Source organism: Cavia porcellus, unplaced genomic scaffold, assembly GCF_034190915.1.
Source record: "Cavia porcellus strain 051 isolate PalLab524CR breed Dunkin Hartley unplaced genomic scaffold, mCavPor4.1 scaffold_23, whole genome shotgun sequence".
Classification (NCBI taxonomy): domain Eukaryota; kingdom Metazoa; phylum Chordata; class Mammalia; order Rodentia; family Caviidae; genus Cavia; species Cavia porcellus.
In genome coordinates, this window is record NW_026947506.1 from 30,646,109 (window position 1) to 30,673,859 (window position 27,751).

Consider the following 27,751-nt stretch of genomic DNA (forward strand, 5'->3'; position numbering starts at 1 on the left):
TACATGGCCTGAGTTGTACCCTTACTATTCTGATGGCACAGATATGGGTCCTCAACATGGATATTCAACAGTTCCCTTAATATCATGGTCAGCTCCATGGTATGGGGATCCCCTATACACCTACACAATGAAAAGGTGAGCATCAGTTCCATGTGTCCCTGTATTACGGACATGTGTGGATCCCTGTGTGTGGACCTGAGGATGTGCTCAGAACCACTGTATCCAGCCCCTCTCAGGTCCTTGGAGCCCTGTCACTAGGAGGAGGTCCTCAGAGCCTTCCATTTCCTGACCATCTGAATTTCCTGACCATCCTGAAATTCTCCAAATCAGGGAACTGAGCACTGCCCCTTGTTTTGACCACATCAGGTACCTAAAGCCTTCTGTAATGCTGTTGTGAATGGAGCACCTGATTTCCCTTCCTCATCTGGCATGTGTCACAGATATAAGTAGGGACCTCAGTATCCAGACCATTTCAGAAATCAACAGAGACCTCTTAACATGGATACTCATCAGTTCCCTTAATATCATGGTCATCTCCATGGTACATGGATCCCCTATTCACCATGAATGTGACTACTGTCGCACCCATGTTCTGCACTACTCAGGTGTGGGTAGACTGCTGTATAACCATGTGTATGTGAGAAGAAACTCACTCATCCATATCCAAGTGTCCTCAGGCTTTTATATCCCGGCCAAGCACCCACTTGACCTACACATGAACAGAGCCTCCCATGTCCAAACCCCTCAGGCTGTATGTAGAGCTGTCCACAATGTAGATAGAAAATACCCACCCTTCTGCCTACTTTCTACAGGTGTGTGTGTGGAGCCATCTACAATGTAGATGAGAGTAGAACCTAACAGTGCCACGCCCCATCCCACATATGGAGCCCTATCCTGAGATGCTGTGAGTAGAGCTCTCTACCACCTCATTCTGATTCTTAGCCTTGTCTCAGCCACTTCAGCAATGCTGTATGGAGGTCACTCCTCCCCAGATAAGAGCAGCACCCCTCCATCATGACTGACCACGTCAGTTGTGTGCACAGCTTCTTCCTCATGGAAGTGAGCAGAGGCCACCCCATGTCCTGACTATCTCAGGTGTGTGAGGAACCCTCCATAATGTGGACGTTCAAAATGCCCAGTCCTGAACATTGCTTAGTGTCTGCTCTTTACAATGGGAATATAGACAAAGGCCTCATCCTGTGACCATCTGAGGTGTACGGAACCTGCTAGAAATTTAGTATAACCAGAATGTCCCCATCTTCATACTCTGGCTACTATAAACACATGTGGAGGTCTCTACAATGTGGGTGTAAGCAGTTGTGTACCACATTTCCTAACCATCCCAGGCATGAGTGTGGGAACAACCATACATTGTTGTGTGTGGATGAGCTCAGAGCTACTCTGTCCTGACCACTGCAAGTGTGTGGGTGTCTCTTGGACGTGGATGTGAGTGGAATTCCCTGTCTTCAGTATTTTACATACATGGACCTTCTCTCAGGTCAGTGTGAACAGAAGGCCCTCCCTCAACCCACATTCCTGGTCATCTCAGGTGTGGGTTGGCTCCTTTAAAATATGCCTGTGAGGAGAGTTCCCCGTGTCCTACAAGGTAGATCACAGCAGAGGTCCCCCACATCCTGACTCTCCATAGGGAAATCTAAGAGCACAACCTAAATAAAGGAAATGAAGTGCAAACGGCAAACAAAACAGAGCTAATGCCACGGCCTGAGCTCTGACTGCTTCGATACTATTGTATAACAAACTGTCTTTGTATCTTTTTAGATCACTTCAGCCAAGTAAAGGATCATCTGTCAAAGTCAACTCAGGACCAGGTGGCTTTCCTGACACACACGTGAGGCACTATAAAGTTGAGAAAAGGTCCAAAGTTTTTACCCTGAAGCTTAACTACAATTAGGCACAGCAAGGCACTGTAAGACTTTTTCAGCCACTGATACAATTTAGAAACAATCAAGTTTGAAGTAGGCTATGACACAGCCTGAATTGAAAAGCTAACTGAATATACCCTCTCTGCACTGTCATCCTGCATGGCCATAGCAGGACTGATGGGCTGCTGCTCAGGATAATGTCAATCCTGATTTCAGCAAAGCCCTCTTGGTGAAATCTTGTGGGACTTCCGGGAGAACATGGTGGACAGATAACAGCAACTACCGGAGGCTCTCTGAAAAACTAGGCTCAGAAGCCAGGTATGGTGCAGACTAAAGAGACATAAGCAGGTGGAGTTATGCTCTGCTGACTCAGGAACGAACTCGGCTGAGAGAAACCAACTTGGAATGCAGTCCTGGTGCTAAAACAGGAACAGAAAAGTCTCGCTGCTGAGGCTGGACCCTGCGCCATTGGAAGCCGCGATTTGGGTTTCCCGCCGCACGGCGGCTGGCTGCCTCTACATCGGCTCGGCAAGGAGAGAGACACGCGGAAACTCTGAGAACAGGAGTCTGCGAACGGAGTCGAAAACAGGACGGGCAAGGAGGCATGTTCTGACTTGTGGCGAGGTGAGTGAGAGAAACTGACACTCCACCACAGTTTGACTCCAGCGGACTTTCTGGGCCCGAGCAGTCCTGCGGGAGCAGGGCGCGGTGGCGACTCCAGCCACACATTCCCCTCTCGGGCAGGATTGGTGAAAAGTGCCTGGCCTGCGTGACGCTGCCGGCAGACCCCGTAGGCTGGCCCAACCCAGATCCCAGAGCCTGATGGAGGCCGGGAGGGGCGGGCCCCCGCGTAGGCTGCCTGGTGCGCAGCGGTGAGTGGGAACACCTAACCGGCGCAATTCGATCAGGCTGTGGCTGACAGGGAGAGAAGCTGGGCCTCTCATATAAGCTTGCATATATAAGGCACAGAGAATATGGAAAGAGGCAGCAACAAGAAAGGCTCCTCGGCCCCCAATTCTGAGAAACAGGCAATAGCAGACACCGCACCAATACACATAAAGCACCATATAGAGAGCCTCATAGACCAATTCAGGAATGAAGTTATCAACGACCTGAAGCTAGAAGTATGCAAAATAGTTAGAGAAATACTAAGCCCCACCCAAGAAAAAACAGATGGTGGATTGGAAGAACAGAAAAAGAGGGGAGAATTGTTTGATGGAGAAAACAGGGAAAGCATAGAATACGTGAAACAGGTTCAAAGGGACTACCAAGAAACTAAGAAGTCTATCGAAGACTGGCATAACAGCTTGAAAGAAACTAAGGACAGACTATCTGAACTGGAGGGCAGACTTGTAATATGGGAGAATGAAATGAAAAACTTCTTAAAAATAACAAAGAAACAAACATCAATAATACAAAGACAAGAAGATGATAAGAGGATCTATAACTTAAGGATTAAGAACATAAAAGAAGAAGGAGGGACACAAACAAATGAACTACAAAAGCTACTCACAGAAATAATCCAGGAGAATTTTCCTAATTTAGCAAAAGGTAAAGATACTCAGATGTATGAGGCATACAGGACCCCAGCTATCTACAACCCAAACAGAGAAACACCCAGGCATATAATAATCAAAATTCCAGAAATTCAATACAAGAACAGAATATTAAAAGCTGTCAGAGACAAGAAACAGACCACTTACAAGGGAGCACCCATCAGAATTACAGCAGATTTCTCTGCACAAACCATCAAATCACGAAGAGCGTGGAGGGAAATAATTCAAGCTTTGAAAGATAATAATCTCCAGCCAAGATTGAGATATCCTGCACAACTGTCCCTGGAAATTGATGGAAAAACAAGGTGCTTCCAAGATAAAGAGGAACTGGGGGAATTTGCAACCACCAATTCAACTCTACAGAGAGTATTGGCGGATATTCTAAAAAAAGAAAAATACAAAGAATCCAGAAATAGTGGAGGCCACAACTAATGGAGCAGAGAACAAAGTGCAGAAGACAAACTGACAGCTACTGACAGAATAAGAGCTCAACAGAAATGAGGCAGAGAAGATTGGATGATAGGAACAGCTATTTTGGAGAAAATGACATCTTAATAGGTAATACTGATTTAGTATCATCTTGTTTTGAAGTCTCATCTAGCTTTTGTCCTTCTGTCTCCAATGGTCTAAATAGGTTGTATCTTACTGGATTTTATTATGTACGATAGTATAAGCAAAAACCTTTTAAAGACAAGGAGATTATACAGAAACCATTATTCATTTTCTGTTAGTCGATTCTAAATACTCTGTAATGCTGTCATTCTCTTAAATGGTTTTACATTGTTTTGATATACTTAATGCTACAGTATACGAAGTTGTACTCAAGGATTTCAAGGAAAGAGACAATATGGTAACTACTTTTAGGTCAGGATTATCTGGTGGTGAAACACTATTCTGCTTAAATGGTTATGTTCTGATCTGCACTGTTTCGTTGTTATGCCCTCTTTTATCTCAATCTCCATTCCATTATTTACTTTTTTAACACTTTTTTAAAATTTTTATCCTTTTAATTAAAGGGAAAAAAATAGCAGGATATATTATAGTAATCCACTTTGACTTTCCATTACCTCGATTTAAAGCCCTGTATTACTCTCACCATCTGGTTTTTAACTGATGTTCCCCTATTCTGTTTTGCTGGATAGTATCAGGTTCGAAAATTTAGGCATCAGCTGTGAAGATAATGAGATTCATTATAACGCCCATTCTCGTTGACTTTTATCTACTTTTGAAGACCTACAATGTTACCAATGTTTTGGTTTTGTCGGTTTTGTTCTTTACTGTTTTGTTAAATTGTATTATAACTAATGGTATAGGCAATTCTACTAGAGATAGCGGGAGGCATTATGGTAACCATTGTTGATCACCTTGTATTATGTTTTCACATTATCTATTATGTCCACCCTTTTGACTTGACCGATTCTGTTCTGTTATGTCACATTTGGTTTTACTCTCTTCCAAAAAAGTAATAAGAACTGTGAGAGCAATGAAACCCAAAATGTGTAATAGTCATTGTACAAAAGAGAGGAAAAGAAAGTGCTCTAAACTATATAACTGCATGTATATTTAAGTATATAAGATAGAATATGGTATCACAGAGTTTTATTGGATCATTGAACAGAACTGTTTGCAGTATCATTGATGGAATGTCCACTTTACAAGCTTTAATTTTGTGACTTGAACAATTATTTCTAAGATGACAATATGTAATCCATTAACTAGTGATTTCCTACTGTTCATTTTTTTTTTGCAAATCTGTATAACTTGTACCCTTTCTCTGCTTTTTTTTTTCTTTTCTCCTTAAATAAAATTAAAAAAAAAAAAGAAATCTTGTGTAAAGGTTCCATAGTGTAGCACTCACAACTGAATGGCAAGTAGGCTGTTTACCAAACCCTCAGCATGGAACACAAGCCTGATTCTGGGCCCCATGCAGAGACAAGCTGGATGTGCTGGTCAGAGCTATACTCAGGACAGTAGGAAAGCACTGAGGCACAGTGACTGTCAGTTTTCTGCAGGGAGATCTGCCTGAGACGCATCAAGCAGCTGAAAATGCATCGATGTCACTGGTTTCAGAAATGTTTGGCATATGCACCCTCGCTTATCACCCACTCCAAACACAGAACCCAAAGCATCTCTGCAAAGTGGAGGGCCACACTATAGTGGTGGGTGCCACTCACCGAAACACAACCACAGTAGGATGTCAGGCACACAGTGACACCCTGGAACTCACTATGAGGGTGACCCCTGGATCTCCCCAACAGTACAACTCTGCTTTATTCTGACTTCACAGCTGTACTTCTCAGTTCATCATGGAGGACACACAGGGCCCATGGTGCAGAAGCTGCTTAGGGGACTCACAGGACAAATGGCATCTCTGCATCACACCGCCTTGCATCTACCTTCCAAGGCCTATCAAAGGCAATGGTAATGGGGTGAAGCTATCTGCTCAAGGTGGCTCACTGGGGGAAAACATCTGGCTTAACCATAATGCTGGCACCTCCAGAGCACTAGCCATCACCCAGTGTTGAAATATATGCACTGAAACTCTCGGGTAACTAGGAAAGCAAATCCTAGAACAGAAGGACAAGATTCAATACTGCTGTCTTTACTGAAAAGTGCATGTAGGGCTGGGGATTTAGCTCAGTGGCATAAGTGCCTGCCTTGCAAGCCTGTGGTCATGAGTTCGATACCTGATACTGGTAAAAAATTTTTAAAAAGTGCATGTAAATCTTTATGCTACACAAGGGATCTTGTACAAATTCCCTATGATGAACATGATGATTATATATCTGAAATATACCAATGAACTTAATTAAGAAATGAAAAAGCATAAAACAGTATTCTCCACAGTATCAAATTTTAAAATGTACCTGGGCTTCCTCAGTCCGTGGGCCTGCTGCAACTTGAGGCCTCCTACACCACTGGGAGCACTTTAACTCACCCATGGCAGTTCCTTCTGGCAGCTTCAACTCGTACAACTGGAAATCAATACAAATGTGGAGCAACTGCGTTTAGTAAAGGTGCACGAATTCCAAGTAAGCTGTTGCCAACTTTTCCCGAGACAAGAAAAAACAAAACCGTTAACAGGTGCTGAAAAGGGTGTGGGGCAACTGACAGAACCAGTGTGTATTTGTGGACAGCAGCTTGGTACACCACTTGCCCCTTCAGGCAACAGGAGACCTCAAAGGGGCCACAGCTGCACAAGGAGTGGGACCCACAAGGCCATGGAGCACCATGCAGCGCTCTGACCAGGCTTCTCAGACTCTAGCAAGATCCTCACAAGAGTCAGAGGGAAAATCAGGTATTGCAGAGCCAGGTGACACCTTGACTTTAAGATGTATTTTTGCCAAAACACAGAAATTTTTGGGTTCAAACACAGTATTTCCTGGACTGTGACTAAGAAGCAGACTTCTTGTGTTCCTTAACTAGACCCTTCTGAGATATCTCAATGTCTTAACCTAGTGCCTAAGGAAAAATATCAAATGAATAGAAAGATCTCAGCCAACAGCTCAGGTCCCACATTAAGAGGTTCCAGGTCAATGTGAGGAAAGAAAAAAGAACATAAGGTCAGGTGTACAATCTCCCATGTACAGTGTCATGTGAGGTGAGATAGCTGGAGCTGGGTGGTGTGGTGCATACCTATAATCCCGCAGTAGAAGGTGAGGCAAGAGGATTTAGGGGTCAGCCCTCACAATGATTGGCAGATATACCTGACAAATAAATACTTGTGTAATCAACCTGTACCATGGCATGATTCTGTAGGTGTGTAACTTATAAAATGAGTTCCACATAAAGTAGAATAACACAACTATCAACACTGCATTGTCACCATTGGATTGTAAGGGCACGTTAGGCCATGTGACACTAAAGCCGAGCTGGATGCTGGTGGCCTCCAGAATTCTCCATGTCAGGCTTCTCCTCAGCCCTCAACCTAATGTATGCACGTGTACAACTACACCTACATGCCTCACACATGCACACACCATCTCACGTCTCACTCCTCACCACCACAACTCCAGATCATCCCTCACAAAGTTCTTTTTCCTTCACTCGGGCACAGGAACACTATGCTGTTTGTAGGTGGGGCCTCAGGACCTGTTTTGGCTACCTGGATGTCGTGGCTACCAATGTTCTCATTTCCTTCACCTGCATCATCCCTCACACTCCATCTCTGTCTTGTTTTTCTCCATGGCATGAATCACTTGCTGTGTGAGCTTCTCATTCATGGGCCTGTCCCTGCTAGATGTAAGCTCACTATATCCCTGTTGCATCTTCAATTTTTTCAGTGTGATTAGAATAATGTCCATGCAAAAGAGGAACCAAGGCACATTTTCTGAATGAAGACAAGAAAGAAAAGATGAATCAAAGTGCAGAATATTCTTAGCATAGAAAGCATTGAAAATCTGCAATAGCTAGCTAGCGCTGCTAGTCCTATGCACAACCATGTAGGAAGACAAAACCTGGAGTTTCTGTCAGGATGGTGGCTGTAAGCACCTGGAGCCGGTCATCCTAAAGTCCCTCAAGCCCAGTTACCACATGTCCCCCGTGCAGACTCTTACCCGCTGCAGTGCACCCAGGAACTCCAAGCAAGGCCCCCCCGCATATCCACATAAAGAGGTGAAGACTAATCTCGGTCAGCACAAGTGGTGCAGTGGGGGCTGCTGATCTCCGTAATCCCCTGATTCCTTGCCCACACCAGTTGTGGCACCAGCACCATGCACTTGTCTGCACTCACCTGTGCTCACATGTGGGTGCCCTTGGGAGCCTCCTGTGTGGAATTCCCTCAGGTCCCACATCTCTGCAAGTGCAGGTGCTACTATTGCTCTAGGGTGCACAGCGCATCCCAATGCCAATGATTTCCTTCACCTTCCAGCTGACCAGTGACAACCAGAGAACACACCAAGGGTATACTGCACCCCTGTGCGACATGGTGGTGCTATGTCCTGGTACCACTGACTGCTGGAGATGTCTCTGATTGCCAGGGCAATTTGACAGTGAGCTGATTCTGTTGGTGTTATTGTTGGTATCCAGCTGGTGCTCAATTTTTAATAACCAAGGTTCAAAAGACAAGTGGTAAAAAACAAAACAACAAAACCAAACCAGAGGATAGGGACTGTAACAGTACAGTTTCTCCTCACTAAAAACCACACAAAGACAGTGAAGATCTGTCTGTGAGGGCACCAGCTGAGGGAAGGGTTAACTTGTCTCTACCAGCTTGTATCCTCAAGGAGGGCCTCTCCTATGTGGTGGTCTGGAGCCACTGAATGTGACTTCAGAACATGTGACAGGGAAGACCAACATTGTATTCAGCCCTTCAACACTTACAAATGATAAGCTATTGGGGTTGGTGGCACAGGCCTATAATCCCAGCCAGAGGCTAAAGCAGTAGCACGGAAACTTCAAGTTTAGCCTGGGCAGATGTGCCATCTCATATAACAATAAAAATAAGGAGTAAGGTACAAGGGCTAGGGATGGAGCTCATTCTGGCATGTGTAAGGCCCTGAGTTCCATCCTGAGCACTAGACAAGGAAATGAGTCCAATTTCCTTCCTTACACAAAAACAAGAGAAAAGGTAGCTCTAATTTATGCCATAAGCGTGGTCCTTTAGTTGTAAAATATCACAAGGCTATAAGCACAAGTAAAAAGAAGCTCAGGAATGTTAGCTTCACACTGAGGACCACTGTCACTCAGGGACCAGTGGGCTCGGAAAGAGGAAGTAGAGAAGCTGCACCCCTGGACAGGGCTCTTCTGACTTGTCTGGAGTCAGTGGACAGGAGAATGGGGGCCCATTCTTAGGTTCTGAGTAGGAAACATGGATGGGCAGGGATTGACTTCAACCAAAAATAAACCACTCTCTGAGGAAATTGATGACATTTTTCTCAATCTCTGATATCGTATTGAAAGGATTCCTTAATATCTATCACTGCTACAAATAGATGGCTGAGAGAAGAAAAATCAAATTTTAGGTGATATCCTAGGACACAAATCATAATCATTTATGGATTACATCCAGTAGCCATAGAAACTAGCTTCATACTTAACAAGACAACAGTTTTATTGGAGACAAAATTCTCACTGTAGTGTCTATGCTGGCTGTGAATTCAACATGTAGCCCAGGTCGGCTTCAAAATCTAGGTTCTCCTGCCTCAACATCCCAAGAGCCAGGACTACAGCAATGTGTCACCACCCTTTCTGAAGACAAGACAGTCAGAAGTCAAGAAAAACAAATTATATTTTCATTGCAAGGCTAGCGGTAACTTATCTACCCATCCTGAAACACTCTGCTTTCACGGGTAATCAAGGGTAGCTTCCTTCCATCACTTGCCAATGTGAGGCCCTATTCTCAGGGTCTCAGTCTCTGCAGGGCCAGTGCCATATGGCTCTCCTTGCATAGCATGAGATCCTGAATGGCAGGATTGTTTCACTCCACAACCTGGGGCTGGTGTTCACCAAGTACCTCTCTAGCATGTTGGATCTTCCAAGTGTAGGGCAGTCAGTACGACACATACGACCTGCTGCAGAGCTTGCTCTTCCATGCACCTAACTCAGAACTCAGAATCAGCTAGATGTGATGGTGCATAACTATAAAACCTGAGGTGAGGCAGGAGACAGCAATTTCAAGGCCAGTGTGGGAAACTTCACAAGAACTGTAGCTTGAGGTGCATGTCAACGCCTGGGTGGCTTCAATCCCCAGTACTGCAAACACTCAACCAATCAGGAATCCAAACTACTCAATACATTGGTGGAGGTCATATATAAGATGACATGGGTGATCTTGATATCCAAAGACACTAATTAAGCAATGCTCCTCCACATTGGTAAAAGATTGTAGTTTGTTCTATTTCTGCATCACAATGACACCAAGTCATTGGCAATCAAGAACGTTAATTTTCTCCCTACCCGTCTGTCAGGTTTAGCTGTATGCCTCTGCCTATGTATCTGCCACATGCCAAGGCATAGGCAGACTCCTATGGATACATCAGGAGCCTTATCTATGTTCACTCACACAAACTGAGTCACGTGGGTATGAGGAGAATTTATTCCTCTTTGGGCATTGACTTAAGGCTTCAGTTTCAACTGCCTGGTTACCAAGGGCTTCTCTATTGGGTGGCATAGGATACAGCAGATGGAGTCCGAGGTAGTGATCTGGAAGCGACATACGCAAGGCCCAACTATAGACTCTTTTGAATCTCCTCTCACAAATGACTTCCCACCGTTTCTGCTGTGTCCTGTTCACAAGGTCTGCTCACCTACAGTGCGCGATCAATAAAAACTGTGCACGATGAGGGACCACAAGAGAGGCATCCTGCCTCCAGGATGAAGGGTCTGACAACATATGCCAACACTGGAGAAACATTCTGTCATGACCAGAGCCTTAGACACAATTCTGGGCTCGGGCTCGTTCTCCAATGGGATACAAGATAAAAGAAAGACAGAAAAAAGTAAAATATAAAATCTGGTAACGGTATACAAGTGGTATTATAGTAGTAAAATATCCTAGGGCGTGCAATTAGGCCAAAAAGGAAACAGGAATAACATTTAGGGCCATTTTCACTCAGGCATCAGTGGATTCTGGAAGAGGCAGCTGAGAAGCCAAAATCCCAGACAGGGATTCTGACAGGTCTGAGGTTCCACAGACTTGCAATTAATGTCCCATTTTTTAAAAATTTTATTTAAGAGGAAAAAGAGAAAAACACAAAACAAAACAAAGCAGTGCAAGGGTACACATAATACAGAACTACAAAAAAAAAACATAACAGTAAGAAATCACCTGTTAATAGATTACATATTATCATCTTGGAAATAGTTGCTCAAATCACAGTATCAAAGAATACAAAGTGGACATTCAAACAGAGAGACTGCAAACAGCTGTGTTCAATGATCCAAAAACATTAATATAGTCAGCTATTTAACACCCCTAAACACACTTGCTGTTATATCCATTAGAGCTCTTTTTTTTCCCCCTCTCTTTTTTACACATTTTGGATTTTATTACTCCTTAATTCTTATTACTTTTTGGGGGGGAGAGAGAATAGACACTGCTAGTTCTCCCCCTGGAGGGGCTGCAGTGGGCTAAACTACCGCCGCTTACCAGGGAGGGGAGGTGCTGGCTTGGATTCCCAGAGTCCTAAGCTCCAACATGGCGTGGATCTCAGGAGACACTGCTAGTTCTCCCCCTGGAAGGGCTGCAGGCTGCCACCCTGCCTCCCCTTACAGGGAGGGGAGATGCTGGCTTGGCTTCCCAGAGTCCTAAGCTCCAGCATGGCGTGGATCTCAGGAGACACTGCTAGTTCTCCCCCTGGAGGGGCTGCAGTGGGCTAAACTACCGCTGCTTACCAGGGAGGGGAGGTGCTGGCTTGGATTCCCAGAGTCCTAAGTTCCAGCATGGCGTGGATCTCAGGAGACACTGCTAGTTCTCCCCCTGGAGGGGCTGCAGGCTGCCACCCTGCCTCCGCTTACAGGGAGGGGAGATGCTGGCTTGGCTTCCCAGAGTCCTAAGCTCCAGCATGGCGTGGATCTCAGGAGACACTGCTAGTTCTCCCCCTGGAGGGGCTGCAGTGGGCTAAACTACCGCTGCTTACCAGGGAGGGGAGGTGCTGGCTTGGATTCCCAGAGTCCTAAGCTCCAGCATGGCTTGGATCTCAGGAGACACTATTTCTCCCCCTGGAAGGGCTGCAGTGGGCTAAAATACCGCCGCTTACCAGGGAGGGGAGATGCTGGCTTGGCTTCCCAGAGTCCTAAGCTCCAGCATGGCTTGGATCTCAGGAGACACTGCTAGTTCTCCCCCTGGAAGGGCTGCAGGCTGCCACCCTGCCTCCGCTTACAGGGAGGGGAGATGCTGGCTTGGCTTCCCAGAGTCCTAAGCTCCAGCATGGCTTGGATCTCAGGAGACACTGCTAGTTCTCCCCCTGGAAGGGCTGCAGGCTGCCACCCTGCCTCCGCTTACAGGGAGGGGAGATGCTGGCTTGGCTTCCCAGAGTCCTAATCTCCAACATGGCGTGGATCTCAGGAGACACTGCTAGTTCTCCCCCTGGAAGGGCTGCAGGCTGCCACCCTACCTCCGCTTACAGGGAGGGGAGATGCTGGCTTGGCTTCCCAAATGTCCCATTTTTGAGAGGGACAGCGTAGCTGTAGACTAGGGGTAATTAGAAGCAGTAGTATACTACCCTCTTTGGGCACATAATGAAATTCACCTGAATATCTGAAACTCCATTTCAGTGAGCAAAGATGTATTACTAATACTGCTACTTAGGCATGACAAAAAAAAAAGGCAGATTCTAGAATGTGATATGGCTTGCTTCAAATTATAATTGCTGATGAATTACATCCAGCATCCCATAGAAATGAATTGTGTACCAAAAAAGACAACTTTTTTTGTTGGTTTTCATTTTCTTTTGAGAAAAGTCTTGCTGTATTTTCCTGGCTGGCCTTTAACTTGAGATCCTCCTACATTATCCTATTGAGGGCTGAGACAACAAAGATGTGCCACCATTCCTGGAATAAGAACACTGTCAAAAATCCGGAAAAATACCATATGGTTTTCTTGCCCAAAGCATTGGTAACTCACCCAACGCTTACTGGAAACAGTGTGATTTCATGTGACTAGAGGGGCAGCTTCAATCACTTATCAATATAAGGCCCAATGGTCAGGCTCTCAGCCAGTGCAGGGCCAGTAGCTCATGGCCTTCCTTGCATGGGCTGTCACCCTGCACAGCTGGAGGCCTGGCTTCATTCCTCAACCTGGGCCTCTTGATGTTTCATACGCAAGGCACATTGGGTCTTCCAACTGTAGGGCAGCCTGCATTATAGATCCAGTGTGCTACAGAGCCTTCTCTTGCTGGGCACTGCCCTCAGAACCCATCTTTTACATCAAGGCTGTCCATGAAGCTTGGCTCTGTACGTTTGCCACCAGGTCTGTCACAGGCCAAGACATAGGCAGAATGTCTGCCAGTGTTATGGTTTAATCTGAAGGTGGGTCCTCTGCCGTCTACTCCCAAGCTCACTCACTCAGGTAGCAGGATTCATTCCTGAGGGCAGTGCACTGGGGCCTCCGAAGTCTGGACTGCTAGGTTATCAAGGACCTCTCCATAGAGCAGTTTAAAACATATCACATGGTGTCCCTTTAAGTGAGCAGGAGAAGGCACATGCAATACACATGTACAGCCTTTTTGACCTCACCCAAAAATGACTTCCCATTACTCCTCCGTGTCCTATTCAGAAGATCAGCTCATCCAGGAAAGGGGTCAGCAGGAGGTAGGCATAACCGGGGGCCACATGAGCAGCCCCATGCCTGCAGGGGAGAAGCTGCCTTCTTGGGATCTGAGGATACAATGGAGATATTCTGTCCTGTTCATTCCACTGGGTATATAAGGTTTCATTCATGTGACTGAGCACTGAAGCTCAGGGGTTCACATCCTTGTCCCTGACACATGTGTGTCCTGCCAGGGCACACAAAGTGTTTTCCATCTCCTCTCAACCAGGTTTGAGTAGCATGATGTCATCGACATGGCGGGTCACTGGATGTGAAATCAGATGATGTTCCTTTAGACATTGCCCATATGGACATTTCTCACTTATAGAATATAACAGCCAATAGGAATCAACAGTAAACAAGGCAATAAATGTGACTTATCCCCCTCGATTCCCCTCCCTTGTGAATATACATGGCTTTGAATTCTCTTTCTTGATCTGTAGTGACATGTCAGATGTCACACAGCCTCTGATCTAACTGAACACATAGCACGTGAATAATGACTGTGGTTAGAGGCTCCTAATCAACTGGTGATAGACTTGCCATCAGTCACGCAATCCACATGAGGCCCTATCCTTCCTGTATCTGAAGTGCTCTAGATATTTTCCAGGATATCTATGACATATAGGTTTTTTTATATAGATTTTGACAGCGTGGTCAACCAGTTTGTGGGTCATTCCTTGTTTTTAATAATTACAGATCTATTGAGAAAGCAAGTACTTTAATTTTAGGGACATACATAGCCCCTTTGAGTTAGGTGCTAGGAGATCTCGTTCCCCACAATGGTATTTGGCTACCAATGTCAGTGAGTTTTGAAGGAAGGCAATGTTTTGAGCAACTTTACTAAGCTGGCTTTCACATGAGGGTTAAGGTAAAAAATCAGTTTAAGACAGTGTAAGACTGAAGAGAAAGATCTGGATTTTTCATAACAATACCCCAATATTTACTGAGTCTTATCCAGTTATCCATAAATGTGCCTCGAGTTCTAACAGAGACTTACCTTGGCGAGGAAGAAAAACAAAGAACTTTGGTCCTGCGGTTACCTTAGACTCTTTGTGGACTAAGAGTGTCGGAGCGTCTAGTGCTGACAGGCAGCTAGCCAGTGCTGTGCTACTCTGTCCAGAGACCCAGAAAGGAAGCTGGGGTTTTTGTTTGTTTGTGTTTTGACCCCGATGTTGAGTTAGCACTCCTGTGGGTACTCCTTGTCTCTCAGCCACAAAGACAGAAAAAGCCTTAGTTAGGCTGGGATTTCTAATGCAGGGATCTACACCAAGGACTCTTAAGGCCTTGAAAGAGTTTTGAATAGCTGATGTCCATTTTAATGGTTCTGTTTCTGCCTTCAAGTTGCCTCATGTAGTGGTTTAGGTATAATTCGAAACAGCGTATTTATATGCAGTAGAAGCCTGCCATGACCAAAAAAGCCATCATTTGCAGTTTAGACTCTGGGGGAGCCAGACAACAAACTGTCTCTCTGTTCCTTGAGAACAACTGTCTTTGTCTTTTAGTTAAAACATATATCAGATATGTCATCTTTTTTTGAGAAATCTGGGCTTTCTGTTGGGACATCTTACAAGACCATTTAGCTGCAAAACTGAGAGTCTTAATGGAGTTTACTACCTTTAAATGCTGAAAATTATTTTTCTCTACGCTTGGAGTCTCAAATGTCTTAAGGAGATGAGATAGACAAGGGCCATTGAAATTTGATAAAAATTGCAATATAGATATTTCTTAAGTGATTACGGTATCTACATGCAGAGTTTTATGGAAATGTTACAGACAAAAATATAGATTTCTAGTCTCATTTCTACATAGAAAAGTATATTGACTTTTTCTATCATACTTCCCAAGGACCAGTCAAAAGGACAAGGGGGAGAAAAACACAAGGGAAAGTTGCTGTGACAAGACAGCCACATGTGATAGAAGGAATTGCAATCCGTCTCATACCACATACAAAAATTAACTCAACGTACAAGAAATATCCCCATGAAGGACCTAAAACTGTGAAACTGTTAATAAAAGATATAATGGTAAATATTCACAACCCTGGCTTTGGAAAAGGTTTCTTAGAGTACATATAACAAAACAAGAACTTCACCAAAATTGAAAAAACTATTTGAGCTGGAGATTTAGTTCATTGTTAGAGTGTTGCCAAGCATGGAATCAATCATCAGAACTACAAAAACAATTTCTTGTAACCTTTGTACATCAAACTTCAATATCAAGGTCATGAAAAAACAGCTCTCTGAACAGGAAAAACATTTGAAAATAGTTTATCTGAGAAGATTCTGGTACCCAGAATATAAAGACGTGCTGCACCTCAACAACTTCCTGGCACCGTGCATGGCCACACAGAAAATCCATAAATTAATGAAGGGGAAAGAGACAAGTTCATAATGTTGAGTGTTCCAAATGGATGGAATGTCTTTTCTTGATTTTTATCTACTTTGGGGTCCTTTGTGAGTCTGGATGTTTTTCCAATACAGGTCTTGCAGATGCTTTAAGTTTATTCCTAAGGGCCTTATGGAACCAGAAATGGGGTCTTCTCTGCCATTACCCACTTCTGAGACCACTGAGCACTGCATTAGCTTCATATCCTGTTCTCATGTCACATTTTGTGATCAGTTTTCAAATACACATATTTTACTCTCTTAACAAAGAATGGCTCACTCTCTCTTTTGTTGGACACTGTTACTGATGTCCTACATACTAACTTCTCATTTTTCTTTTTCCCCAATGTTAACATTCTCTGGATCTCCATTGCACGTGGAATACTACTATTTCCTCCTCTTTGTCCATGTGTCTGTCCATCTTCTAACACCACTTTGTTACAGTAGATCACATTACCACAACGTTCAGTGAATGACAATGACACCTGTGTTCCCCCTGAACCTCAACTCTCCAGAAACTGCCAATCTGCACATCCACTCAGCTCCCTGGCTTCTCCACACTGTCACCTAACAACCTCCTCAATCTTGGCACCCCAGGAAGTAGCACTGTGAGAAGCTGGGCTCTGTCAAGAAATGTTCTATCTCTCTTCACACCCACTAGTTAACACAGGAGGGATCCTTTTCCCTGTCCAGCCACCACCTCCTCTGGGCTGCTGACCTCTCACCCAGTCACTCCAACAGCCCACAGCACTCCCCTCATTTCTACCTGCTCTCTCTGATCACTTTGCCACGTCCTACAGCAGACAGAATGGAGGTTGTACAATGTGGATAAGATCATTGTAAGCTTCATTTTGCTTTGGATTCAACAGAGGGGAAATGTTAGTGACTATCAACATTTCTCCCAATTTCTACAATTGCACCACGTGATTCCTGCATACTTACTTGAGATTTGCCAAATAGAAACTGTTACCTACATTAATAGATGAAGACATAGACTCATGGGCTGTATAAGACATTTATAACATTCAAATTCTGTAGTCATATTAATTATCAGAAAATCATTCTTTTGGCTACATAATGAATAATTTTTTGCAAGACACCATCCTACTTATCATTACTATAATGAGGTTACACGTCTATTTGTTTTCTTTTCTTTTTTCTGGTTCTGGGGATAGAACTTATGAGCTGACGCATGCCAGGGAGGCACATATTCTGCTGACCTAAATACCCGTTACACTTCTAAAAGCAAGTGGATCTTTTTTAAAATGATATTGAAATAACCGGGGCCTTGTAAATGAATATCATCCAACCTAGGTTGTGTAATTTTATTTAGAGACAGGATGTCCCTAAATCACTAGATCAAGCAGGGTGGACTCCAAGCTTTGATCTTCCTTTGCCAGCCCCCCACCCCAGAGGACTGGGCTTATAGGCATGCAACAGCAAACAAACTTTAAACACAATTAACTACCCTTCTCTTTCAACATATTTCTTCACACCTCTGAGAATTATAAAATAAAAACCAAAAGAGACATTGCTCCAGATTTACAGTCTAAATAAGTAAACTTGAATAAATAAAATAATTCTTTCATTCTTCTGAGAGGTGTTGTGCTGTGTTTTGGTTTGATTGTGGTTACTGAGGACAGAATACAGGACTTTGGGAATGTGAGCACATGCTCTGCCACTGACCTATACCGCATCACACCGAAGGGTGTTTGTGTAAGGTTTCAACCACTGCTTCTCAAGTGTGACTCTTGCAAAATCTTCCAGAACATCTCTCAAGCATGTCTGACCCTCAGGACAAATAAAGCTGATTTTCTTACTCATTAAAAACATAAAGAGAAGGAGTTAACTTCACCTACTGTTTGTCCTAGGGCCAGGGATATAGCTCAATGGCTAGCACCTAAGTTTCATTCCAAGGTATCCAAAAAACAAACTAACACAACAAAAAAGCAAAATGGAAAAAATAAACCATAGTATTTTTCCTGTAAATTTTCCCTCAAACCTCCAATGCAACTGTTCCTTACCCTGCATTCCACTAGATGGTGCATCACATGTGGCCAGAAGCAAAGCTCTTCCTTACTTCAGCATGGCGCACAACACCAGCGATGAACAAGCTTGGGAGCCACTGCTTCACACAAGATGTCCAGGGCTCAATGACCTCAGTTCGACCAAGGTATGTGATACTGCAGTGTGGAAAGCAGACATGAGTTCTGCAGAACAAAGATCAAAACCAAAGCCCAGGCAACACAGGCCTTTAGAGCTGTCGGTTTAACAGCCTAGCACTATATAATTGAATCCACAATTAGCACCATGGTTGCCCCAAGATCTGGTCACACAATGCATTTATAATGTATCCACCATCTCGCTGTGGGCACAGTAAGCCTCCTAATGACTCATGTGCTCTATGTAGTGTTATCAGAAACCAAAAAGAGGAGCCCTGATACAGGTATGACCTATTCTTAACACATATTCTAGTTTTTTTTTCTAGGACTTATCATAGCAAAACTATCCAAAATCCTACCTCCACTCTAGACATGATATCATACATTGGAATTTCAGATAGTGAGGGTCTTGAGGCAGTGATTGTAAGGTTGATCCCAGAGTGTTCAACACAGAATGACTAAAAAAATAGATAAATAAAAAGAAAATATGTCTGGGTTTCTAGCTCAATGGCAGAGCAAGCATGTGTTCACATTCAAGAAGCAGAGATGGGCATGAGAAAATGCTTTAGCACATTTCAGAAAGGAGCCTCCAGATTCTAAGTAAACAGCTGGTATGCTGTTGTTATAACTGCCTAAAAATGCTTTCTGAAGAAATATTTTATATTTTTTTATAATGCAATTCTATCACTAGGTGTACTCTAAGACCTCACACTATAGTAGAACAACAAGGCTCTGAGCACATCAGCTGTTTGCGGAGCTCTGTAAAAGCAGATAGTGACTAGAATCTCCCATGTTCTAAGATATCAGGCAGGAACAGACCCTTGTACAAAGTTCTGCCTCCCTCGGGCACTAGAGCCCTGGACAATGAGATGGTGAGCAATTCTCCTGCACCCTTATCCACTCAGATGTATGAAGCCCCACTAAAGACACGAAGTTTTTACCTACTTGTAGAGAAACTCCCCCGACCATGACCCTGATCTTTTCAGCTACTTGTGGAGACATGAAGGAGGTGAGCTCAGTCTTGACTTTACCATCTCAACACTGTACAGGTCTCTAAAACAAGTATCTGATCAGTGAGACTACATATCCTGATGTACCTCCCAAGAGCCACATAAATGTGGACACACCAGTTTCAAGTTCAAATCCATATGAAGAGAGAAGACTCATAATAATTTTAAAAACGTGACAGCGAGTCTATTATAAACATCCTCTTGTGGGACTTAAGAGATAAGAGAAACTAATGAGCAAAAACAAGGGGTCTTATTTTCAGGCACACACTGGCTCCACTGGTCAATCCAAAATGGCTGAACAAAGGACAGAGAACAGGGTCAAGTTTTTACACATTTAGTCAAGGGATTTGTGGTCATGAGTATGGAACTGATGGGCAGGCAGAAGAACAAAGGCAGTTTGTCAAGTGTCACAGCTTTGTGCCTTAGTCACCATGCTCAGAGATAACAGGATGCTATGAGAAAAGAAAGTTATAAAATTTCACTTACAGGAACAAAAAATACTGTTTTATTTCCTTCATTGATGGTTTCTATAAAACTGTTTCTGATGGCATCACTATAAGAATAATTTACTTTGTTATGGAGGATTGACTCCCTATTGGGCAGAGACAAAACTACAACAAAAATGAAAAGGGATCTTTGTGGTTGTAACTCTTTTGTCCTCAAACTTCTGCCCTATGTCAACTGGTCAGCCTCTGGAATGACCAGGGCAGGGCTGTCATCGTTGGTGAAAGCTGCATCTCCCACACAATCAGAGAGTGTGGTTGGTCTGGATCCAGTCACCTCGTCTCTTTGTCTTGAACAGTTGGAGTTAGCTGGCTACGGTAGGTCATGCCAACTCTAAAAGTAGTGAGGAAGAAAAGACTATAGTGTAAGGCCCATCCCATATGGGCACCAGGTGGTAGAATCCTGTCTTTTGACTCATCTAGAGACTCTGGGCTTAAAAGGATGAATTAGGTATATTAGACTGATGGGGACTTTTTCTTGAACCCAGCTATGGATACCTTGCATGGCTATTCTCAAAGATTAGATTTGTGGGCCCAGGATTTAGCTCAACAGCATAAGTCCCTGTCTGGCAAGTGCAAGGTCATGAGTTCAATCCCCAGTACCAAAAAACAAAACAAAAAGTTGGATTTGTATCTTAGAGTTAATTTGTCTACTTTGCAAAGATGACCAATACATTGCCTTATTTGTGGGGAATGCCAGCCAAACAAGATTTTATAAGGGAAATACTCAGATATTCAGTAGTGATACTCGACATGGAGAGAGCAATACACAGGAGTTGATCCCATTTCCAGTGCTTTTCCTGATAATATGTTTTCAGAAATTCTTTGAGCATCCATTCTTTCAATCTGCCTTTTCAGACTACTATTTTTATTTTATTTTAACACTCAATTGAACCTTTGAAATACCACAGCCATGAAAGTTACTGCACTGAACTCAGGCACATGTGCTATTTTCCACGAAAAAGATGTTAACATTTCCCTGGCCCCCTTTGTGCTGACCATCTGTGGCCTGTGTTGTGCCCAGTACACTGTGGGTGAAGGTGAAGCTCGAGCTCATCCCTATCAGACCAGGGATTTCTTTATATGAGCCCACCGTACTGTCAGTGTGGCTACATCCCCATCCCATCTGTACTACCTCAGGCCCAATGTGAAATCCTGCCCAATGTTCATCTGGGGTGATACCCTCAGATACAGAATATCGCAGGCCTGAACAGAGTTCTACAGAATAAGGACATAAACACCAGTTCCCCTGTAGTACACCTCCCTCTACTGCAATTGTGATCCCTGTTCAAAATGGTTGGTCCCTGAGAACTCCTAGCTTGACCTCACTAACTGGCTATAAACAGGGCCATCTCTATTGTAAATCAGAGCAGGGCTGCCTGCATCCCCCTAACTTGTAATCCTGCCTCAGGCATATGAAAAACCTTGTACATTGTGAACTTGACCTCAAAACCCACCATGTCCCAATTGCTCAAACTTCTCTGATGACTTGTGCAATATCACCATCAATCAGGTCACATGCCCCTTGGCATGGAGTTCACAACAGAATTCCAAGCATGCATGCTCCTCTTCTCTCTCCACCAATATGTAGTCCCACACACCACAGATCTAAGCAGGTCTTCAAGATGTGCACCAGGTCTTTATGGCTTCAGACACGGCTGGAGCCCTGGTAATGTGGACATGCATAGAGACCTTGCATCTCCTGCCCTTTGCAAAGTCAACAAGAACAGAGCACACATATTACATGTATCACAAGCCTGCATACAACCCTGTAGGAAGAGAACATGACAAGAAGTGCTCAATTTCTAGAGCAGTGCAGACCTCTGCAGAAATCTCTACCACACAGGTACAACTGAATGTAAGCAGCCCACTTATCTGTTGACTAACTCATGTGCTTGGAGCCCTCTGTCACAAGAAGGGGGTGGCCCATGTTTCCTATTTCTGCAGCCTCACAACTGATGGCAGAGAACTCGCTGGAAGCTACAAATGTGATCACTGCCTCACTTTTTGTGCACAATCGAAGTGGAATCCTCAGCTGGGTGGGGGACAACAGAGAACCATATGTCACATCCATGTTCTGCATGTGTGCAGCCCTGGATATGGAAACTGTGAGTCAAGGACCCAGATCCACACCACATCACTTGTGTAAAGAGAACACGGAAGCACAGTCATCCCCTCTGTCCTCCTCCTGTATGGAGCCTGGGTCACTAAATAAAGTATATATGAACAGGAACCCACCCCATTTCCTGGTGACCTCGGGCCTGTATTGAAACTTGTACTGTGTGGACGTAAACAGAGCTCCCCATGTCCATGTCCTGATCACCAAAGTCATACAAGGAACCCTCTGCAACTTGACTGTAAGCAGAACCACCCTCCAAAGCCTCCCAAAAGCACAATGTCCTGTCTCCCTCAGGAGTATTTGGAGCCCTGCACAATGTGAATATGACCAAAACCCTGTCCTTATCTTAGGCACCACAAATGTGCACTCAGCTCCAAAAATGAATGTGAGCAGAACCTCTTGCTGTCCTGAACAACTCAGGTACATATGTGGCGCTGCATGATGTGACTGTGAGCATAGCCTCCCCAGGGTTCCAATGACCTCAGGCACTGGTGAAGCCACTGGTCCACCTGTGGTAAGTAGCACTAAGGTGTCTCCTCACCTCCTCTAGAATATGCATGTGAGCAGGACACTCCATGCTCTGCACAATGCACACAAGTGTGGGAACCCACAGAAGCAGGTTGTGAGCAGAAACCCAGGACTTGAGCTCCTTAGGTATATGATGACACCTGGAAAAATGGAGATGTGACCAGAATCTCCCTGTATTTCCCAACTATCTGGGGTGGCACTGGTGTTCTGTAATATAATATGTACAAGTAAGTGGGGTATACAAGAAATGGAAACTCTTGGGTACATATATAGCCATATGACTAGCATTTAAGGAACACCCTGTCGCCCCTTGCAATGACCATCTGTGCCTGTGTGGTAGCCAGCACACTATGGATGAGAGTGAAGCCTAGGCCTCCATAACATCCACATGGCAGGTTCCCACCCCATCTTCACAATCTCAGGCCTGTGGAATCCTACCCAATGTGCTTTGATGTGATACCCACAGACACAGAACATCGCAGACATAAGCAGATTCCTGAAGAACAAGGACATAAATACCAGTCTCGATATAGTATACCTATTTCTAATGCTATTATGATGCCTGTCCAAGGTGGTTGCCCCTGAAGAGATTTCAAAAACTGGCTGTAGATGGGGCCCTCTTTAGTGAAAGGGATGCTTGCATCACCCTGAGCAACAGAAGTGTAGAAAACCTGTACACTATGGACTTGACCTCAACACCCAGCATGGCCCAACAACCAAGACGTGTCTCATGACTTATGCAGTGTCAACATCAATCCACCCACCTGCCAGGGGGTGGAGTCCATGAAAAGGTTGTGAACACACACACTCCTCTCCCATCCCTGCCCTGTGTGTAGCACTGGTCACCACAGTCGTGAGCAGGGACACTCCACTGTGTCTTGACAACCTTAGGCACTGCTGGAGCCCTGCAGAATGTGGAAGTGCTTACAGATGTACCATCTCCCGAGCAGCAATGTTTTGTGTGCTATTTACAAGGTGAACTACAAAAGAGCCCGCACATGACATGTATGTCGTCATCCTGCATGGAACACTATACAAAGAGGAATCAACAAGTGGCACACCATTTCAGGACCAATATAGACCTGTGGAAAATCTCTACATAGGTTTGACCAGCAAAGCTCAACACAAGGTAATCAGCTCTCAAGAGTCTGCAGCCCTCTTCCACGTCAGTGTAAACAAAGCTACCCCATGTCCTCAGTTCTGGGGGTAAACCTTTGCATCTGGACTGTGAGCAGAACCACACCGTATCTTGACAACCGTAGGCCTGTTTGAAAGTCATAACCAGCAGAAATGTGAGCAGAACCTTTCGTGGTCTCATATCCACAGGCAACTGGAAAACTCTGGACAAGGTGGATGTGAGCAGACCAATTGTCCACTGACTGTCTCAGGGACACCTCCGTCATGTGGTAAGAGAAATGCTCCATCACATCCTGACAACCTGAAATGTTTGTGATCTCTCAGGGATTTGGACACTTCAGTCACAAAGAGGGGGTGACCCAAGCTTGCTATGTCTTCAGCCTCTCAACTAGTGGCAGAGAATTCACTCTAGGAAACAAATGTGAGCACTGCTTCACTTTTTGGACACAACCAGGTAAGCGGATTCCTCAGCTGTGTGGAGACAGCAGAGCATCCCACATTCCATCCACGTTCTGCATGTGTTCAGCCCTGTATACTGAGATTGTGAGTCAAAGTCCTTGGTCCCCGTCACATCACTTGTGTGTGGGCCTCTGAAAAGAGCACATGGATACCCAGCCATCCCCTCCTCCTCCTCGCTAGAGCATGGGTCACCATAAAATACATTAATAGGTACACAACCCCATGTCCTCAGGCTTGTGTTGAATATTGTACCGTGTGACGCTCAACAGAGCTCCCCATGTCCATGTCCTGACCACCAAGGCCATACATGCAGCCCTATACAACTTAACTGTAATCAGAGGGTCCCAAACTCCCAGCAACCACAATGTGCTGACTCCCTGCAGCATATGTGGAGCATGCACAATGTGAATGTGACCAGAGCACCGCCCTTGTCTTAAACACCATGGATGTGCACTCAGGCCGTACAGTGAATGTGAGAAGAGCCTCTCACGGCCCTAAACAATTCAGACATGTGGGCACCCTGAAGGATGTGACTGTGAAACTCCCCAGTGTCCTAATGACCACACGTACCAGTGGAGCCCTGGATAGTGTGAATGTGGAAAACATACTTCCATACAATGACAATCTCAGGGAAATGGGGTTCCACTACAAAGAGAAGGCAGGTAGAGCCCAACATGCCCCAGATATCTGCAACATGCATGGGGCCCTCTATAGGGTGGAGGTGAGAAGCCCACCATTTACTGTCTGACCCTCTCAGGTGGGTGCAAACCATCTACCCTTCGAGGTCAGTGGAGCTGCGTCAGAGTGTGCTCATCTCGTACATCCAGGTCACTTTTCAACATGCAACACGGACACAGAAGTCCATTTCATCAATGCCTCAGGCCTATGTGCAACACTCTACCTAGGAATGAGCACTTTGTGCTCACACTCACAATGACTATTTCAGGCTCATGTTGAGACATTACAACACACTCTGTGGTCAGTGCCCTATGTCCAGACAACCTCAATTTGTGGCTCAGACTGGCTAGGTGGTTATCACTGCTCCACGTATATAAAGCCTTAGACGAGGGGATGTGAACACACTTCCCCTGTGGAAACATCTGTGGTGATTGTGAGCCATCTCCAAGGCCAGTACAAGAACAGATCTCATGTCTTCAATCTCTCAGCTCCAGACACCTCCGTCATGTGGTAAGAGAAATGCTCCATCACATCCTGACAACCTGAAATGTTTGTGATCTCTCAAGAGATTTTAGGAACAGCCACTTCCTGTGTCTGAACTATAACACACCTCCTGTTGAGCCACAGTCCATGTCTATTGGGCCAGAGCAGCTCAAATGTGCATGTCAGGCTCTTGTCAAGCAATTACTAGGTGAAAGTGCACAGTGCCATCCTCTTACAATATGACTGAACTTCAAAGAACATGAGGAGTCTGTATAATGCCCATGTGAGCAGGGCCACTACCCCCAAATGACCAGACAAGCTGGGGCATTTGTGAGCACCTCAGCAACATGGATTGGAAGAGCAGCTCTCCATGTCCTGCCAATCAGGGCATGTGTGGACCCTCCACAACAGGATAGCATAACTAAGGTGAGTCCATCTCTGTCATATATGGAGTACTGTCCCCCATTGACAGGACAGTAATGCTACCTTTTTATTACCATCTCAGAATTGTAGACACCCTCTGATGTGTGGTGGTGAGCAGAGCCACATGCCTGTGGTGATGATCACACACATGAGGAGGCCTCTACAATAATGATGTAAATAGAGTCGGCAATTTCCTGAATCCCCCATGCATGCATAGAACTGTCTGCAAGGTATGTGCAGCACACCCAAGATACCCCCAGATGCACACACATACACCCTTCCCCCCACCCCCACAAACACATAGAGGTTGACCATCTCAGGCAGCTGCATAGTCCTATACAAACCCAAAGGTGAGCTGCACCCTCCTGTGTCCTGACAAATTAGTGCAAATGCATCATGATGTGAGCATAGCCTGTAGGTCCTGCTGACCTTATCTATGTGCTGAACCAGAGCTCCTGCTTTTCTCTCACTTGCGCAACCCAGGGTCCCAAAGAGGATGTGGCCTGGGGTTTTCAGGATATTACCACTGAAGCCACCTGAGGAAATCTCTAAATTGACCACATGAGCAGCATCACCCCATGACTCATCACCCTCCTCACCACTTCTGAATATGGTAGAGCTGTGTACTCCTGTAATGCCCAACTCAGCCAAGTGTGGGGCCCTTAGAACCAGGCTGTGGGCAGAAACCCTGGGAGCTGACCTCCTCCAGTGCATGAGGACACCTGGGAAAATGTGGATGTGACCAGAATCTCTCTGCATGTCCCAAATTCTAGGGAGATGGTCATACTCTGTATGATGTACATGTGAGTGGGTCCCACGTAGATGGATGAACCCAGGCACAAGTGCATCCCTGCACAATGAGGATGTGAGGAGGGTACTGGCATCTCTTGTGCTGATCATCCGTGGCCCATGTGGTGCCCAGTACACTGTGGATGAGAGTGGAGCCCCATCCAGTCCCTGTTGAAACAGGGATTTATATGAAGCCTCCACAATGTCCTCACTGTCAGTTACCCACATCCTCTGTACCTTATGAAATGACTGGAATCTTGTGTATTTCATGTCCGTGGAGCCATATATGTAGATTTTACTAAGATCCACTATGTCTTCATATCAGTGATGTCTGCAGAGCCTTCCACAACACGGATATGAGCAGGTTACTGACATTTATCACATGGATGTGGATCCCCTACAACACAGAGGTGAAAAGAGCTTCAGGCAACCCCAATTATCTAAAATACACAGAGAACTCTGGGCAGTGTGGTTATGAGCCGAGAACCCCAGGGATGACCACTCAGACATGGGTGGAGCCAATTTCCAGGAGGATGTGGGCAGAGGCCCAGACTCTCTTGATCCTCTCAATCGTGTGTGGAAGCTTCTGCAAGGTAGATCATGGCAGAGCCCCCCATGTCTTGACTGTCAGTAGCAGGCCTTAAAGCACCACCTAAACAAAGGAAATGAAGTGCAAACAGCAAACAAATTCTGTGAAGAAAACTGAGCTAATGCCACAGCCTAAGCTCTGACTATTTTACTCCCCTTGCAAAACAAGTTGTCTTTGTATCTTTCTAAATCATTGCAGCCAAATACAGGATCATCTGGACAGGCAACTCAGGACTATTGTGAGATCAGCTTTCCAGTCACACACTTAACACACTGCAAATCTGAGAAAAGGTCCAAGATTTTGACACTTGAGCTGAAATGTAGAACCCTGTGTGTAAGACTGTTTCACTCACTGACTCGTTTCACAACCAAACTTTCAGGATTGAAGTAGGCTCATGGCACAGCCTGAATTTGGAAGGTGAACTGAATACAGCCCTCAATGAACTATCAACCTTCATGGCCAGAGCAGGACTGAAGAGCTGCTGCTCAGGACACCGTTAATCCTCCTGATTACAGCAAATGCCTCTTGGTGACATCTTGTGAGAAGGTTCCATAGTGCAGCCTACACAGCTGTATAGCAAATAAGCGGTCTACCAAACCCTCAGCATGGAACACAAACCTAGTTATGGGCCCTATGCAGAGATAATCTGGATGTGCCAGCCAGAGCTCAGCGCAGGACAACAGGAAAGCCCTGAGGCTTGGGTGGCTCTCAGTTTTCCCCAGAAAAATCTGCCTGAGACTGAGGACATCAAGCACTTGAAAATGCACCCATGTCCGTAGTTAGAGAAATGTTTGGC

At 44.9% G+C, this 27,751-nt stretch overlaps 1 protein-coding gene across 4 annotated transcripts in view; it reads right to left on the reverse strand.

The window, feature by feature from the left end:
- Window positions 1-6,440: 6,440 nt before the first annotated feature.
- Zfand2a (zinc finger AN1-type containing 2A) overlaps window positions 6,441-27,751 on the reverse strand; it is an 80,798-nt gene continuing 59,487 nt past the window's right edge. For 3 of the 4 annotated variants that reach the window (XM_063234004.1, XM_063234006.1, XM_063234007.1), the window contains one exon: window positions 6,441-27,018. In XM_063234004.1, the coding sequence (XP_063090074.1) occupies window positions 25,656-26,636 (981 nt within the window). In that variant the 5' untranslated portion in view covers window positions 26,637-27,018 and the 3' untranslated portion in view covers window positions 6,441-25,655. The remainder of the gene's footprint in view (window positions 27,019-27,751) is intronic. The other variant, XM_063234005.1, reaches the window with a different exon arrangement.